General features: G+C 38.2%; 1 protein-coding gene across 1 annotated transcript in view; it reads right to left on the reverse strand.

The window, feature by feature from the left end:
* Nucleotides 1-2,101: 2,101 nt before the first annotated feature.
* The window catches only part of trabd2a (TraB domain containing 2A), a 114,197-nt gene continuing 98,216 nt past the window's right edge, over nt 2,102-18,082 (reverse strand). Inside the window, exons 5-7 of the mRNA XM_015977009.3 lie at nt 9,834-9,924; nt 4,574-4,846; nt 2,102-2,437 (exon numbers count right to left, since the gene is read on the reverse strand). Of these exons, the coding sequence (XP_015832495.1) occupies nt 2,245-2,437; nt 4,574-4,846; nt 9,834-9,924 (557 nt within the window). The 3' untranslated portion in view covers nt 2,102-2,244. The remainder of the gene's footprint in view (nt 2,438-4,573; nt 4,847-9,833; nt 9,925-18,082) is intronic.

Consider the following 18,082-nt stretch of genomic DNA (forward strand, 5'->3'; position numbering starts at 1 on the left):
CCCAAGCACTGAACTCTGTGGTACTCCACAAGTAACCCTAGAGTATAAAGATTTGCCATGTACATTAACAAAATTAAATCTGTCAGACAGGTAGGATTTAAACCAGCATAGTGTAGTTCCTTTGATCCCTACAATGTGGTCAAAGCCTTTCTAAAGGAACAATAATGTGATCGACTGTCTCAAAAGCAGCACTGAGATATAACAAGACTAGGACAGACACAAGATTCTTATTTGATGCCGTCAGTATATAATTTGTAACATATAACTTCATTTGAATCATTACTTTTAATTAAATTCAAAGTACAACACATGTGCAATCCAGGGCGTAAGGTAAAGCAGATTAGAAAATAGCTCTTTTAGCCTTATTCGCTTGCATTGATTTATCCGTTCTTCCAGAGACCCATGAGCCGACCAGAAAAGAAGACTTAGGCTCTCTACAGCAGCTTTAACAAACCATTCCTATAAAAACGTATGGAAGCCCATTTTTTACCACTCTGATAAAATAAATAAATAAAACAAGTATTTAACATTTATGAGATACAAGATTTTCTTTTTTTTTATCAGTGGCAGAAATGGGACTTTATACAGGGAGAGATTCATATGGTTGCCTGCATTAAAAATATTTCCCACTACAGGTTAAGCTATAGAATTATTTGTAAAATAAAAAACTGGTTTGTGGAATTTATAAAGGTGTCGTTTTTAAATCTGTGTTCCATAAATATGATGTAAAATTGTAACTGGAGCTGATTTAAGATGACAACAACACATTTTGGTCTTAAGTCTTGTCTCAGCTATTCTCTAAACAGAGGATATAACAGCAAGAGAGCCAAAAACTCCTCATCATAGCAAAAAATTCCAATGTGTACCTTCCTAAATAAAAAGGGAAGAAGTTGACTGCAAAACCTAAAAAAACTAAAAACATAAATAAAAATATGAACCTTTATAAATATTTTATTATCAATGCTACATTCATCATTCATGCCATAAATGAAAAATAAATGACCTAAAATACTAAGCTGTACACTGACTACCTTAAAAATCTTTCTGTATTTAAAACCATCTTTTTGGCTATTACCAAAATATTTTTAAAAATACACATTTGAATATTGTAATACAAAAATGGCATTTATAAAAAACCACTAAATGATCCATGTGGTTTACAGAAAACTAAGATAGTTAAATAATTTAAACAAGCAACCTTGTAGTGAAAAATACACAATAATAATGAAAAATAAAATTCAGAAATAAAACACGAGATGATAACACTGATTAAAAAAAAAGAGTTAAATACAATCAAATGTTCCAATCAGAACTTTAATTACAGTTAAACACCCGACTCGGACTACGGTGGTTAATTCCTCTTTCTTCCAAAAATATGCTGCGTGTCTATTTATATATTTATATAAACAACAATGCATTTGATAATTATACATTTTACAATTCTAAAATACATCTATAACATTTTTAACAGTATTTACAATTTCCCCAATTTTCCCAATGCAGCATAAAAACGTTGTTTATAAATGAAATAATAAATTACGTTTTGAAATACGTTCCTGTTTGGAATAAAAGGATGTAAGGACTGAGAGACAATCACACACACGCACGCACGCACGCACACACACACAATCTGATTCAAGTTGTTGTTTTAAAATTTTTTTTTATCAACATTGGTTTTAGTAAAACTTATGTTTGCTTTCACTGGAAAAAGAACATTTTGAAGTGTGTTTTTAGGAAGATTTTGGAAATTTTAGCTTCAGTGTCAAAAGCTTCCATGCAGCCACGCGACCTGATTACACAGAAGTTTTACATTTTACTACAGATGCAACTGAACTAGCCATTAGCTTGATTTCTATGAGCAGAGGAATTTCAGGAAGTGTTAGATGAGATTACATTTTAGATTTTTACACAAAAACACACTTCAAAATGGTAAAAATAGCCCAACAACAGAACAAAACATGTCTTTTTTTCCTTTCCTTATTTCTCCTATTATTTTGTGTGTTCATCAAACTCAAACCTACGTGTTCCAACAAGATATGTTGGTTTATTATTGCTCATCAAGGCCTCCGTTCACTTTCACTTCCAACAACAAACTTTATTCAAACAAACATTCCTGAAATAAACAATCCAACAGAATGTCTCCACAAGTTTTGAAGCCCCTCTTCAGGTTTCACAGAATGATGTAAAACTATCATCTGTCTGAGTTTAAAGTTAAAAGACTGACTTGTCCCAAACTATTTCCTGCTAGAGGACTGCAGTCCTGATGTGTGGGATCACGTTTAACAATGTGGGGAGGAAGATGAGTAAAACTGGTGAGGAAGAGATGTGTGCCGCAGACGTGGTGGGATGATGGTTGTGGACTTTATTTGGAGGCTGCACTGTGATGTAACCGTTGATGATGCGAACCAGCGGGGGAGGCGGAGATTGCACCATAGAGCTAAAAGAGGAAATGAGGAAAAAGTGTGAAAATTACAACTTTGTAACAAAATTCATTAGAAGAAACAACACATGCTATAGAGAAAGTACTGAGCAAAAGTTTTAATCCACCCTTTATTTCTTTGTGCTTTGTAGAAGCTCAAGCTTTTTAGACTTAGCTTGAGTTTTGACTCATTTCCTGTCCAGTCCTTGCATTTGATCATAGCAACATTAAAAATGAGGAAGACGGAGGACAAAATAGTCTAAATTATTTAAAGCAGAGATGGACATGTCTTAAATAAAGTGGGAAAAAAAATTCCAGGACTATTGATCAAGACAGCCTAAATATTTGCCCGGGCCCTCCTTGCCACATATAATAAGGAAGGACTTTATCATGTAATTAAATGTGAATAAAGTGGATACATTTAAATGTACCTGAGAATGTAAAAATAAAATGATCTAAAAAATGTTGTATTAATATGATGGGTTAGGGTTACCAAAAAGTCTAGTGTGTAGTACATTGTGTGCCTGCCAATTTTCTCTGATTATATATTTGGTGTTACAGAAATGCTATAGGACCACACTGATCCAGAAACAACAGTTGAATATTTAAAACAGTCTTTAACCAGACTTTTAATTTTCTCACTTTCTAAATTTAATTCACAGTGACGTCATGGATCTTTTCCAAGGGTTACTGGCTGACGGCCACACACCACACTACTTTGGACATAACTGACATTTAAAAAGAAAATTGTGCTAAACCACGTGACTGAAGCAGAAAGACAACTCTTATGAAGTGACTCTATGTAAACTAAAGCACCTGTGTGGCCATGCATTAAGTATAACCCAGAATCATGGCACTGCTTTGGCTTCTCTGGACTTGGCCGCCCTTCCAGACATTAAAACACACAAAGACATCCAGCCAGTGCACTCCGTAGCATGATCACCCAAACAGTCTGTTTCCTTTCTGTTTAAAACAGCGCCTTGCAGAAAGACAGAAAACATTTCTGCAGACATAATGTACACAAACGATCACAAACCTCCTCTGTTCTCTTTAGGAACAAATTACTTGGGTGGATTTTCATTTCCATCACTAATTAGAAATTATGCACATTTCATAAAAAAAACTTGCATGTTCACTCAGAGGCTAAAGGTCTTATATGAATAAAATCTGCTGTCAGATAATAGGAGCCGAAAGACCCACAGTTTGCTGAAGGTCTTATACGCTTCCTCTGACTTGGAAGGACTTTGAGGTACCTCAGTTCTTTTGGGCTGTAAAGCAATTTGGAGTCCTCTCACTGAAGAAGGCCCTATACAAGATTAGGTCATTTACATCCTAGGCTTCCATCCTGTGATAAATGATGGTAAATTGAAGAATTAAATGATTTCCTTCAAAACTCAATGAGAAAATGACCCATAATAAGTCTTTCTCCCACATGTTCTTTCAGTGTGACTTTTACATGCTCCTCTCTTTTGCTCCTCCTCAGGTTGTTCTAATCTACAATTCCACTTCATGTACCACAAATGAAACTGGAAGCCCTGAATTGCCCATAGGTGGGAATGAATGTGAGCTATTTATTGTCCTTGAGACAGCCCATTAAATGCTGAGACATCCTGATCAAGCAAAATGATTTTCATAAGTGAAAATAGACTGTAGAAGATGGAAGAACAAAGTCCTTTAGTCATCCTGACAACTCTTCTTCCTCTAAAGGTGGGCAGTTACCAAGAAAACAAAATCTCGCTGTTACAAAATACAGAGAGACATTTATATCAAGGCACTGGCCTTCCTTTTGTCTAAAAGGTGAGCTTGTTTTGTTATTCACCTGGCTCCTGCCTCGAGCTATTGTAAGAGCAAAGCTGGATTCTTAGTGGGATTTATCAGGTTGCTATTTTCAAACCCATCAGTTAGAACAGCTAGGAGCTAGTCTGGACTCATACTGCAATGCAAAATGGAAAAGTGTGTGTGTTACAACTGCAAGAGGAGTTTGGTGATTTGATATGGTGACTGTTTGAGCCTCAGGCGACCCACCAGGAAGTGTCAGTTTTAATCCAGAGCCAAGCAAATGATAAGCATTTCAAGTTACCCCTCCTTTGTCTTTATCATGTTCTTCAATGTTATTTATGAATTTCGGCAAGATCTCGCATCTCGTTTTCTTACCTCTCCTCTATGCGCACCCAGAGGTCATTAAAGTGTCGGTTCCGTTGTTTCTTCTGCTTATTTCGCCTCTTTTTTTTCAGCATTTTCCTTTGAGCTTTCTCCAGCAGATCCAAGCTATCTGGTGGAAGGAGCATGTGTGGTAAAAGATCCTCCTCCTGGCGATGCCCCTCATCCTCAGCCTTGTGTGGGAGCTCATGGAGGAAAGGCTCCAGGAGAGGGGATTCATCGTGGTGGTCCTCCAACACTGGAGAAGCAGGTCTGGAAGATAATCTCCTGGAGGACACATGAAAGGAGATGATTCCAAACGAGAAATAAAAGTGGAACTGCTTCCAGGGGGGAAGTTCATGTAACAAGTCTAAATGTGTTTATTACATGTTGTCAAATGAACATGAATGGTGCACCATTGTTCATATTGTTATTTATACAATTGTTGGTGAGGTGAGGCAGCTTGCCAAACTGATATCCAAATCCATAAAATGTTCATATCCTTCGTAAAATAGTGCATGTCGACCATCTAATGGAATACTCTACTGGAAAAGGGAACTAAAGGTGGTTTACTTGTTCATGATATCGCTTCACCTCTCATCAGAAATCCGTCTTTAGTTCTAAATGAATGGTTGAGAGTTGTGGTTTGAAAACTCGAATGAGGCCAAATTTCTACACTTGACAATAAGGTTCGATTTGGTAGTTGTGCATATTTATAATGATGGTAATAACTCAATCTGGAATGCTTCAGATAGCAAATCTATACTAAATATATAGAGGAACAGATCTAGTTTCTGGTCCGGCCTGGTCCCGCCCACGTATGGTTCACATCTGGGTAGCCTGGTTTTTTCCATGTTTTTCAACCCTCATTCCCAGGCGGGCTGCTTCGGGATGAACTGACCCAACACACCAACTGCTGACTGATTGCCCGGTTCAAATTCACATCTACCATAAGGAAAAGCCTCCGATTGGTGAGTCAAAATTAGCATGTGCAATTCATTATCATTCTGAATACTGAAGAGTAAACATCTCCTCTGACTTAAGCCGTCTCTCTGACTGAGATGTGCTGTGCCCACACACACACACACGCACACACACACGCACACACACACAAACACGCGTGTGTGCGCATGCAAGTACAGACACAGCGGTTTGGAAGCAATATCAGTCTCCACAAGCAACACTACTCATGTCCGCCATTCTTTAACTTTTGCCCCGCCCACAAGCTCGAAGATTTCCGCATTCCCAAGAAGTGTGTGTGAACAAACTATATCGGTGCAGGACCCGGACTGACACCACCCAGCCGGGACCAGACTGAGCCGGGCCAGATGTGGAAGTGGCTTTATTGTGAAAAGGTACTGATATTAAATGTAGCAATTCTTAAAAAATATATAGATCAGTGATACTCACTCCTGGTCCTGGAGGGCCGGTATCCAGCATGTTTTTGTTCTAGCTCTGCTTCAACACACCTGATTTCAATCAGCAGGTGACTAAAGCCGGGCGTACACTGTGTGACTTTTTTTACTTCTTTTGAGCCGATTTTCCAGTCGTGCGAGAATCCACGACATCAGGGCGAGTTTTGCGCTGAGCGGTCGTGTAGTGTACAGGGGGTTACGAGAGGCGATTAACACCACGTGACCAGCTGCCGATCAGCAGTCGTGAGGTCGCACGGACTTCTGGCGTGTTTAAAATTTCGCTCATCCCTCGTGAGGGTATCGCACTGTTGAAGCGGCGCTGCGAGCAGCTGTGACCCAAAATGTATCAGAACCGCTCACGGCGCATGCGCAATCCTGCATCAACACCACTCGCCCGCTATTTCCCTAATAATCGTTTTAATTTCTACACGTTTTTTTACTCACAAAGATTGTCAAGAAAGCGTGTTTGTCGTGTTCGTGTCAAATTAAACTGATCACAAAACACAGATTTACTTTCTTTATTTCGTTTTCCTCATCCAACCCCCATAAATCCCTGTGTCCTCCTGCAGCGCTCCTGAAGGACAACAGGCAAAACAAGACCAAAATGTCTGACGTGTTGTGTAAAAACTGCTATTTTTAACATATTTTTAGGTCCGACGTGTTGCTACCAGACGTACAGTGTGAGCAGTCAGGTCGCATCCGAGAACTGGGTCGTGCAGTGTGAGCGCCTGGCTCGTGAGATCTGCCCTGCGATGAAGTCGTACAGTTTGAGCTGAAGCTGAGTGCTACGAGTGAAAAAGTCACACAGTGTACGCCCGGCTTAACAGGCTTCTGAAGAGCCTGAAGAGCTGCTGCACAGGTGACAACCACCGAATTGGGTGTGTTGAAGTAGAGAAACAAGGAAAACATGCTGGATACCGGCTCTCCAGGACCAGGAGTGAGTACCACTGATATAGACCATAATAGCAAATCTCAAGATCTTCTTTTTTTGTTGTCTAAATTTCAAGGCCCTTTAATAAACACTATTTTAGGGATTAAAAAGTCCTGAAAATGGTTGGTTCATGTAACCATAACATCTCTTACAGTTTTTCTCAATTGTTTACACACATTTTCTGGTACTTGAGACACAATGACCACAACATGTAACCAATTCACCAACCTCCTTAACCAATTCTGCTAAACTACAAGCACAATTCCTGCTTTGAACTCAAATTGCAAATCTAAAACACACTTTTTTCAAAACACTACACACAATTCTCTGCTGTGGGCACAATGTTCATTCAGAAAATATCTTGCTTTCACAAGGAACACACTGCTATTCAAACATGCACACTGACTCATCACAAGGGCAAACACCCGTCACACAGTTTTACAATCAGCAATCAGAGCTTTAGCATAAAAGGGCAACATGTGAGCTCTTCTGTTTTGGAGCAATGGATGTCAACATTAGAAACAGAGACAGAGCCTGAGGAGTGAGAGTAAGGGAACATCACAATGTGTGCAGCGCTTAGCTACCATGGCATCATCCATCACCATGCTACACTTGGCCCCTACAACTCCGCTCATCTAATCACATTCCTGGACACCCTACACAACACACTCATTCCACCAGACCAGGTAGATGGTCCAGAACAGCCCAGGTACGTTGTCATTCAGGACAACGTAAGTTTCTACCGGGCTGCTGTGGTTTGTAACTGGTTCACTGGCCACCCACGCTTTTTAGTTGTTTATCTCCCTCCATATTCTCCATTCCTCAATCCCACTGAGGAATTTTTTTCTGCCTGGAGATGGAAGGTGTATGACCGACAGCCACAAACCCGTATACCTCTTCTCCAAGCTATGGAGGATGCATGTGGAGATATAGCAGCTGATTCTTTTCATGGCTGGAATCGCCATGCTAGGAGATATTTCCCCCGCTGCTTGGCCAGGGACAACAATGTATGTGATGTGGATGAGGTGCTGTGGCCAGACCGCAACAGAAGAGAGGATGCAGCATAGTTTTCTTTTTTACTGTAACTGTATACAGTAAATTCTTCTGTTGTATGTTGTTTGTGTGTGCAACTTTGTGTTGGTTGGGAATGGGATATACATTGTGTACAATGTTTTGTGGGAAAAATAAAATAATTTTAACCATGTATTTGTGTGTTCAGTGTAAAAACAATATTCTGAAATATTTTACAACACATGTATGTATATACTGTCTGTAGTAGGTGTAACACTGAACCAAAAAGGCTTTAGTCATTATGATGAATGGAGAAGTGCTTTCCATTCATCATAGTGTTTTACATTGAGCACATAAGTGTTCTGCTGGTTCTTATAAATATCTATTCATATGATGGTTTGTGTGTCATTTGACAACAAAATCACATTGTGAGGAGAAATAACATTGTTTTGACTGTGAAGTTTCATTTTGCAGGTTTTGTCCATTGTGTGTGTTTTTTTGGATTTGTGTGTAGAGTTCTGAGAATATGAGGCATGCTTTCAGAAAATGGGTGAAAACAATTGAGAAAAACTGTAATAGGTTTGATCAGTAGTTTGTGAAATGTTGCTTCTGATTCTTTGACTAGAATGTACTTTAAAGACACATCGATACAACAAAATGACTTTAAAATTTAACATTTCTGTCATGTATTCTCCCTTTTCCTGGAACCTGCTGGAGAAGCTTAAAAACAGACACACCCTTCCAGGAAGGAAGTTCTCTTTTTCTAACATTTACATCAGCCTGGCAACCCATGGGTTAGCTGCTGCTGATATTTTATGTGCTCTTATTTTGTAGTTTTGACTTTTAACTGTTTATGTTGGTTTATCTGTTTTATTTTCTCTCTGTACAGCACCTCGGTGGCATGTTTCGTGCGTGTTAGGTGCTTAATGAATGAAGGTGCAAAATCAGATAAAGCCTCAACAAAAGAGGAGGAAGTTCCTGAATGGAGGAGACAAGACCAGTTCCAGCTGATGTTAATTATACGTCACAAAAAAAAACAGATGCCAACCAAATGTTGAATGTTGATCAGCAAGATTCAGTTTCAAGCTCTGATTGTGTTAACCCTTAAAAAGTGTAAATATACAGTAAATGCCAGCTCACAATGCCATATCCAACCATGGGTTAGTGTGTGAAAGGTGATTCACTCCTTCCTTCGCTCACCAACAGGAACAAGAACACAGATCACAACCAAGATAGCCACCCGCGGCGTTTCATGGTCCATCGGCTGTCCTACATGCTCCTCAGCGGGAGGTATGGCCCATACTTAAGTTAGTCTTTTCAGCACTACTTCATTGGTGGCCATCTGGGATTTTCTCTCCACTTATCAGCTGTTCTATCTGTAATATGGAAGCAGTCCAAGATGTGTAAAAATGAAAGGCGTCACGAGACATTTTGTTTGCTGAAACTGAAAAATGTAAACATGAGATCTGGTTTAGAGATAGTCCATTGTACCAGCATCTGTTAGAAAAAAACAGATGGTATCTTGGATCTCAGTTGTTGGATTTAAATAGAATTTTTTGCTGTTTAACATTAACATCCAGAAAAGTGTTTGACAAATGCACCAAAATATCAGATCTTCGAGGATCTTGAGGTGAATGGATCAAAGCAAATGTCACCCTTGCCTGGCAGTGTTGACGTCCAACTAAAGGATCTAGAGCAGGGCTACTCAATTCCCGGCGTCGAGTGTTGGCATCCAGCACGTTTTGGTTTTAACCCTGCTTCCACACACCTGATTTCAGTCAGTGGGTGATTAACATGATTCTGCTGAGCCTGATGGGTTGCTGCACAGGTGATTCAACCCCTGAATCTAATCGAGGCCCGGAACTGAATAGCTCTGATCTAGAGCGTGTGTTTTAAGACATTTCATCAGTGAAATTACCTTCTTATGGGCTGTCCTGCAGGGGTGTGCTCCACATCGTAACCTTGGCGACGAAGGACATCGATGACTGTGTTGTTGCCAAGAAAATGACCTGCAGCCAAGAAAATTTAAACGGATGAGTCCCATTCTCCATTTCTAATGAGAATCTGTTACAAGGTAATGGAAACAGGACATTTAATATTAATCCAAAATAGCATCACAGGGATGGAAACAAAGGGGGACAAGGACATTGTTTCCTTTTTATATTGGTGTTTAAAACTTGGTTGTACTTGTTTCTCTGTTTGATGAGTTCAGCATGAGCCGGTCTGACCACGTTCGGGTTAAAACGCAACAAAAAAAATTCTAAACTTCTTCATCTATTTGACTTTATCACCTATTTCCCTGATTACCTTTCATCCATCCCTATCATATTAAGCCTTTATTCCCCTCTTTCTATTAGGATCTCTCCATTTTCTCCTCTTTACTTGTCTTTCACTTCCCCTCTACTCCACTTTCCGCTCTTTCTCGATGTGACCCTCTCAGTTAGGTGAAGTGGGGGCATTGAGGCTTCAGGTTGCCATGTCAAGAGGTCTCCATTCTTCCTCTCATTCTGACAAAGGGGAGCAGAGGCCCATTGTTTGGGCCTGCTCAGCCATGGCACCAGAGAGCTGTGTAAACAATGAGCCCCGGCACTTTAATCTGGCCCAAAGCTGTCGATAAAAGGAGGTTCGCCTACAAGCTCTGTGGACTCTGAGATGCTGCTCTGTGACTCGGACAAAATGCTGGCTGGATTAATGTCAGAATATGCAACAGGAATAGAAAATGGTCCCTGAATGAACCTCTAGCACCTGCACAATCAGCACCTCATGTACAAAACATGGCTCAGCTGCCTCCTTTTTTATTTAAATGTTGCTGTTTTGACTACTACTACTTTGACACTCTTGCTTCTTTTTGAAACTTTTATTCTTAAACCACACTTGGAATCTTTTTGTTTTGGGTAAGGCGAAGCAAAAAAAAAAAAAACTGTAAATAATCCAGAACCCCAAAACTATTTGTACATGAAGGAAAGCAGAAGGACGATCTTTATACCGTTAGAAACAGCTCTGCATGATTTATGCACATTTACATTGAGGGATTAAGGTGGGATAAATGGAGCTGTTCTGCACAATGTAGAGTTGCAGAGAGGTGGGAGGACTTTGAAACTTCAAAGAGAGACAGAAGTGCACACACACACACACTCACACACACACACACAAACACACATACATTCGTGTGCGTGCCAAAGTGGAACTATCATGGCCTTTTAAGGTCTTAGAGAAAGTTAAATATATTCCATAAAATTATTAATAACAACAATCACCACCACAGCAACAACAACCCATAATAATAATAATAATAATAATAATAATAATAAAGATAAATGACATTTTAAAAAATAAAATAAAAAGCATATGAAATAATTAATGATCAGTTTTTTTTTTACTTAAAATTTAAGCTGTACTTTGCATACCCTGCTTCAGTAACATGTTTAGCAGATGTTTTGTGGCTGGTACCTCACTTTAGGTTTCAATAAACTTTATTAACAAAAACAATGAAACTTTATTTTGATAAAAGAAACAGTGAGAAAAATTTGAGTTTGAAGTCTGAACTGAAAAAAAAAATCTGAAGAAATTATTGAAATTTGTTTATAAATGGGATAAAAATATTTGTTGCGCAGTTGGGTGAAACTTTTCTGGTTGTTTGCACTGGTCAGCACTGCTCTTAATGTAAATAATATTTATCATTTCATTAATAACTTGCAAAAAAAAAAAAGAACCTGCTTGCCAATCTACATCTCAACTACAGCTTCTGTTCCATTTATGGAGTAATGTAAACATATTAATCCTCTAAATTTGTCCAAGAGGTTTCACATCTATGCTCAATATCCACTGTGTCCTCTAAGTTTCACAGAGGGGAACGAGATGGTGGAGAATGGCCTGAAAGCCTTCATTCCGTCACGAAATTGTTGGATGTTGTAGCAGGTCCCAAAATGCAGGTAAATCCAGGAGGCAGCCAGGATGGTTCAAAAATCCAAAAGTGTATTTTAAAGAAGTGGTGTGGAGCAGGAACAAGAACATAAATACACGAGGAAGCAAGCAGGTTTCTCAATGACAAGGAACCTCACCTTGATGCCTTGGTCTAACCCTAACCCTAGTAAGGCTGAATGAATAAATCTAAGGGCACAACACATCTAGAATACAAGGGTCAAGGGTGAAGGACACACGAGGAGAAACTAAATGGATGCTGCAGGAGGCCAGGGAGAGGGGATATGGAAAGGACACAGGACATGACACATTCACTATGAACTCAGCATTTAGGAAAATCAAAGATTAGCTTGTGAGTTGCTTAGAGACGCCTCCTTTAAAATATTTTAACCAATTTTCCAAAGACAGATTTCATAAAGCACATAACTTTTACCTATAAACAAAATGCAACAGAACAGAAAATGATTTAAAAAAAAAAAAAATATATATATATATATATATATATATATATATATATATATATACATGCATTGACCCTAATGCTGAGGACAACCAAGTGTCTGGGGTAAAACAAACAAACAAACTAGCAAATAAACAGTTTTTTTTTACTAGTAATTTTCTTAGGTTACTATAAATGTTCCTAGCCCAGTCCAAAGGTGCTTTAAAGGTCCAGTTTAAGAAGCAGTTATGACAAGATAAACCTTTGGGGAATTCTTGGTAGAAAGGAATGTCCTGGCCCTAAAAGCATAGAGCACGTTCCACAACAAATAAAACTCCAGACTGACACATCTTTGTGCGTAAAGATGGTGGAACCATGCAAACTTACGGAAAGAAACCCAGCATTCAAGAAAGAGCAGCCTGTCTGGCTTAGCTTAGACAGCTGGGTTTACACATCGAAAAGTTGATCTTACACAAGCGTTGAATTTAATTTGCTTCTGGCAACATCTGGTAGCCAGTAGAGGCAACCCTTTTCTGAAACATCTGTAGATATGTAATATTCATGCTATAATGTCTGTGAGAAGACCATTGCTTTATTTGAAGTGAGAGATAATATTATTCTGTGGGTAGATCACTTAGATTCTCATGTTGAAAATGTTTAACACCACATGACAAGAGAAAATGTTTTAACAGTGGAAGAGAAACAACCAAGTGCCAATCAGATAACTTGTGTTTCTCAAAATGTCCCTAAAATATAGCTAGAGAAAACTTTAGTGCTTTGATTGGAAGATATAATAAAAAAAATCCGTTGTTTGCATTTATTATTTTAACTTGTTTTGATATTACAATCAGATATTGAAAGAAGCAGAAATCAGAAATTCAAGAAGCAGACAGGCAAAAAGAGGTTGTTTTATTTAGCAAAGGAAAGGGTTTCCAAGCACTAAGCCTTGTTGAACACCTAAAGTGACAAAACTGAAGCGAATCTCTTCAAGCAGGTTAGGGCTGGGCGATATACCGATATTTTTAAAATACCAATATAATTTTTAAACCAGATACAAGATGACTTCAAATCTTTGTACCGATATAACTGGTCAAACTGCTATGCTAGCGATTAGCCGCTATGTTAGCGATTAGCCACTATGCTAGCAATTAGCCGCTACGCTAGTGACATGTTGCTTTGTTTCTAAGTGGCTATTACATGTATTCTCACAAGTTTGCTCAATCTGAGAGCCTCTGGGTAAATGTGCTGCTCTGAACATTGCATTTGGCGTCGTGGTTTTTAATTATTTAGGGACGTTCAACGCCAACAGAGTTCTGTTTATCCATCCTGCTTGTGCGGAAAGATGAGCCAAACCCCTCCCTCCCCTGTGTAATCAGGAAACATCTACTGATAGCCAGAGTGGCGAAATGACCTCAAACGTATTGTAAGGGTTTGAATAGTAAACTATAGAGTTAATGTTTTATTTTGAAGGCGAGCTCAATGAGTGAGAAATGTTGTTCCAGTTCCATTTTTTTTTCCGCTCTTGTTTGCTATGCTAGTAAATACTCTGTTACGAGCAATTTTGTTGAAAAAGTGAAGTGTTTGTAAGGCATGGGTTACGGCGAAAGTAGCCTGAAAATAATAATCATGAAAGAGCAACCAGAGACTCTGAGTCATTACAGTATAATCGCTGATATGAGTAAATACTGTTAGACTCCAGCCATGTTTGCCCTGATAACAAAAAACTCCACGGTGCATGACCCATGTGATCTTCAGTAGATGCAATTACATCATCATTTTTTTTCCTCTGGACAAGAAATAAACAATATGGCCCACCTCTAGATGAAATTTGAATAATTTTACATTGATTATAATATATAATTAAAAAGTGCCTGTGGGGCATTTGATACACCTCTAGCTCTCAACTGTGTGTGTGTGTATTAGCAGACAGCTGTACCAGTGTGTCTAAAGCTCAAACTGGTAGAGAATAGGCATAAAGGTTAAAGTTTGACAAGAACTAATTCATTCTTATGCATTTAATCTACTGATTTATGTATATAATTTCTCAAGACAGCTTGAAGTGAGTTAACTTGTAAATCATTTATGGGGGTAAATATCGAGATATATATCGTATATCAAAATTCAGCTAAAAGATATCGAGATATAAGTGTTGGTCCATATCACCCAGCCCTAAAGCAGATCCAGAGTCAGCTATAATTAAAACCAAGAGTGCATCACACAGGAAAAAAAAACTTTTTAATCAGACAATAAAGATCAATTGAAATAGTCTTACTGTTTGTTCAAAATATGTTCAGGACTTACATATTAATCAAAATGCTGTTTCCCTTCTTTGTAGTACAGGTAAAGAAAATTAAAGTGAATAAATATAAAAAGTAAATAAGGATTTAAAAGTTTTAAGGTATCAACAAAGAAGTATAAGAATGAGCATAAAAGTCAAATGTCAGTGGCACAAGGGGGCAGTGAATAAAGTGTTGAGGTGCACCTAGTGCAGTAAACCCCAACTCCCTTTTCCAAAGGCTGTTATGTGGCATGTTTTAGTTATTTTCATAACCCAACACACTTGATTCTCCTGTTCCTCAGCACATCAAGCTCTGCAGAAGCTTGTTAATCACCTGCTGATTAAAATCAGGTGTGCTGAAGCAGAGAACACAGCTAACTTACTGGACACCACCTCTCGGGGGAAGGGAGTTGGGGATCACTGATCTAGACCAAATTGTAAAAAGTGAAAAAAGCTTCCGTTAGAAGCAGATTTGGTATTTGGTCTTTTTTTAGTGGCAGCTGGTGATTACAAGATTACAGTTTATTCATTAAGTTTAAAACTCAATTTAGTGACCCTCAAATTAAGACGTTTTCACCTTTTCCATAGAACTATTTTAACTTGATAAAAAACGCCTGCCATTTCTCCAGCTCTGTGAACACCAGATGAAAAGCGCTGTGGTTCTTGATCTTAAAACAACATCAAGTCACCATCATTAGAGCTGAGATTATTAGAACACATGGTACGCTTTAAATGGTGTTCCATTTCCATACACTTGAATATTTACATTGCAGCTTGTAACCAAGGCCAAAGCAGCAGTTCTCATAACATTACAGCATGCTGGATAAACAAACGCCATAGTCAGCACCAAGGAATCTCTGCCCAATAAAGCCTTTTCTTGCTGTTTATAATGTGCCCTGCTTGTGAGCTGGCCCTGGCAACCCATCATAACCACCACACTTTTGTTGAGGATAACAGAGGGATGTCCAGCATCATTATAGACATTTCCTAATAGTTTTAGGTAGAAACTTAATTTTTGAAAAATTCTAGGAAAAAGAAACATGATCATTGATAACATTCGGCTGTTAAAATAATTTCCCAGACTAAAGTAGACACATGCCTAGAATTCTACATTTCTAGGATGAAGAAAAAAAAATCACATTGTCTGCTAACAGTCATGTAAAACCGCGCTGTCATCAACTGTCAAGCAGGTTCAACCAACCATAAAAGCGACAGTCATGGCAAAGACAAATACGAAGAAAAATAAAAGGTCGTTCACAGGCATGAATAAAAAACAGCCCTTCTGGATTTTTCCAAGCAATGCCAGCTGTGTCTGGGAATAGGAGCTCTGCTTATGAGACCGTTTTTCCTATCTGTGGTTTAGTCATAAAATGATATGTCCTTGATGGACAAAAAATTCCTCCCTAATATTAAATCTAAAGCTCACCACTAATCAAGTGTCTGCATCTTTTTTGGAAAGCATGTGATGTTGTAGAAAACAGCCTTAAATGAGATCTAATATAGTTTATAATTGCTAGCAGGCCATTTTAGTGGGCCAATATTTAAGCAGAGCCTTTCACTCTTTTTTCACCATGAATGTACTGGTAATATAGCCAATACATCAGAATGTGCTAGTTTAAAACATATCATACATGCAAGGGCATTGTTTTTCTTTGTTGTTTGTGTTCCTATTTAAAAAAAACTTATTTTACTTTTTCTGTTACGTTTAAGTAGCCTGATGACTTTTGTTCCTTAACCCTCCTTTAGTTTTACTCTCATTATAAATAAAAGTGATTTTGCGGTATACTGGTATTTATTCACAAAAACTCATAAGTTAGTGTTTATTAGTGAGTTAATAGTTCCACATTGGTGTTTAGATGAGGAATAAACAATGGTCATTAGCCTGTTTGCATGGTTACTGAAACAAAAAAGTGAGGTTGTTTAGATCGTTTCTAAACTAGATATTGGATCCAAAATATTGACACCACAAAAAATATCGATATTTAGAACAAAATAATGAAAATAAAAAGTTAATCAGCAAAATCAAATGATAAAATGCCTAGAATGAATGTTTATTTTATTTTGTTAATAAATTGTTTAAAATAATGCGTAGGGATTTAAGAACATTTCGATACACTGAAATCTCTTAATATTCCGTGAGATATGATTCGATAGGATATGATTCTGATATTTTTAAAAGATAGATTTGAAAGATATTTTTAAATAAAATTTTTACAGAGGATTCAGATAGATGCAAACATTTGCTATATTCATTTTGGGTGGTGCAATTGAAACCCTGACTGCTAGGTGGAGGCAGTTTTTACCGTCTGACGGAACAAGATCTCGTGATGACACTGGATGAGTTTTCGGAATAAAATCCGGTATTAAAGGTGTATGTTTTTTATTGGTCAGTCTGAGTTTTTCATGCAGGCAGAACATGAAAATATTGTTCTACCCCATTTCCTGCATTAGCTTCTGATAGAAAATAAATGGTGAAACTCAAGGATTTGAAAAGCCTGACGGAACTACGTCACACTGTCACTTAACATTTATGGACTCACCCATTTTGACTTGCGACGGGATATGTGGTTGTTGTTTTAGCATCCAGGAAACAGCAGAGAAAGTTTTGACTAGTTGAAGCTAACCTTTAGCATTAGCAACTCCACCACACAGCTGAACTCCTTCAGGTGTGTGATATTCGTGGAGAAAAGACAAATGGGGTCAGTGTTAAGAATTGTGTTACAGTTAGCCAATCCAAGGCGAGATGTCCAAATATCAAGAATTAAGACTCCAAAACTCGCCACGTTTAGCTCAACTATGACCTTTCAGTTCTAACTCCTGAAACAGGTGCACCAAAGTTTTTTTTCCCCAAATGCACAACTTACAAGGTAATCATTCCTGCTAGAGACCACTGCAAATGTACTAGAAACATGAGTATGGTTGATCATTAGAAATAGCTAATATCGTCTGGCTTTTACTATTGCAAAATATCATACCGTCTCCCCAGCGTTGTGACATATATCACCAGATTATTGCCAATCCACAACACTAATAATAAGGTTTTGATAGAAAATGTTAGGATTAGTTGGTGTTTCCTGTACATGTTTAATGCATTTAAACCAACTAAAAACTGCACAAACCTCTAGACACAGGCACATCTCTAACATGGCCGAAGACCCAAAACATGAATGCAGCTAAAAATCTTTTGAATGACTCAAAAACCACAATTCAATTACTGCAAAGAAGCAGTTAATGTTATGTTATCTTCTACTTATCTTCCATATGTGCAAAGTAGCTAACTTGTGGTCTTTAGATGGTATTTAATGTTAATACATGTATGTCCCAAAAGGCACCATGATTCTTTACCACTGGAGGGAAAATCTTTCTTGAAAGTTAGCACTGCTGCCAAGAGTGGATTCAGAATGATGTAACAGTATGTTGTCATGTTGATTTAACTTTAATGGGGCTGGGTAACATGTCAGAAGCTAAATCTACAATATGTTTGTCTCGGTGAGTCCACATAGAAGTCCAGGATTTCAGCTTTGGTTCT

This window comes from Nothobranchius furzeri, chromosome 6 (assembly GCF_043380555.1).
Source record: "Nothobranchius furzeri strain GRZ-AD chromosome 6, NfurGRZ-RIMD1, whole genome shotgun sequence".
In the NCBI taxonomy this organism is placed as follows: domain Eukaryota; kingdom Metazoa; phylum Chordata; class Actinopteri; order Cyprinodontiformes; family Nothobranchiidae; genus Nothobranchius; species Nothobranchius furzeri.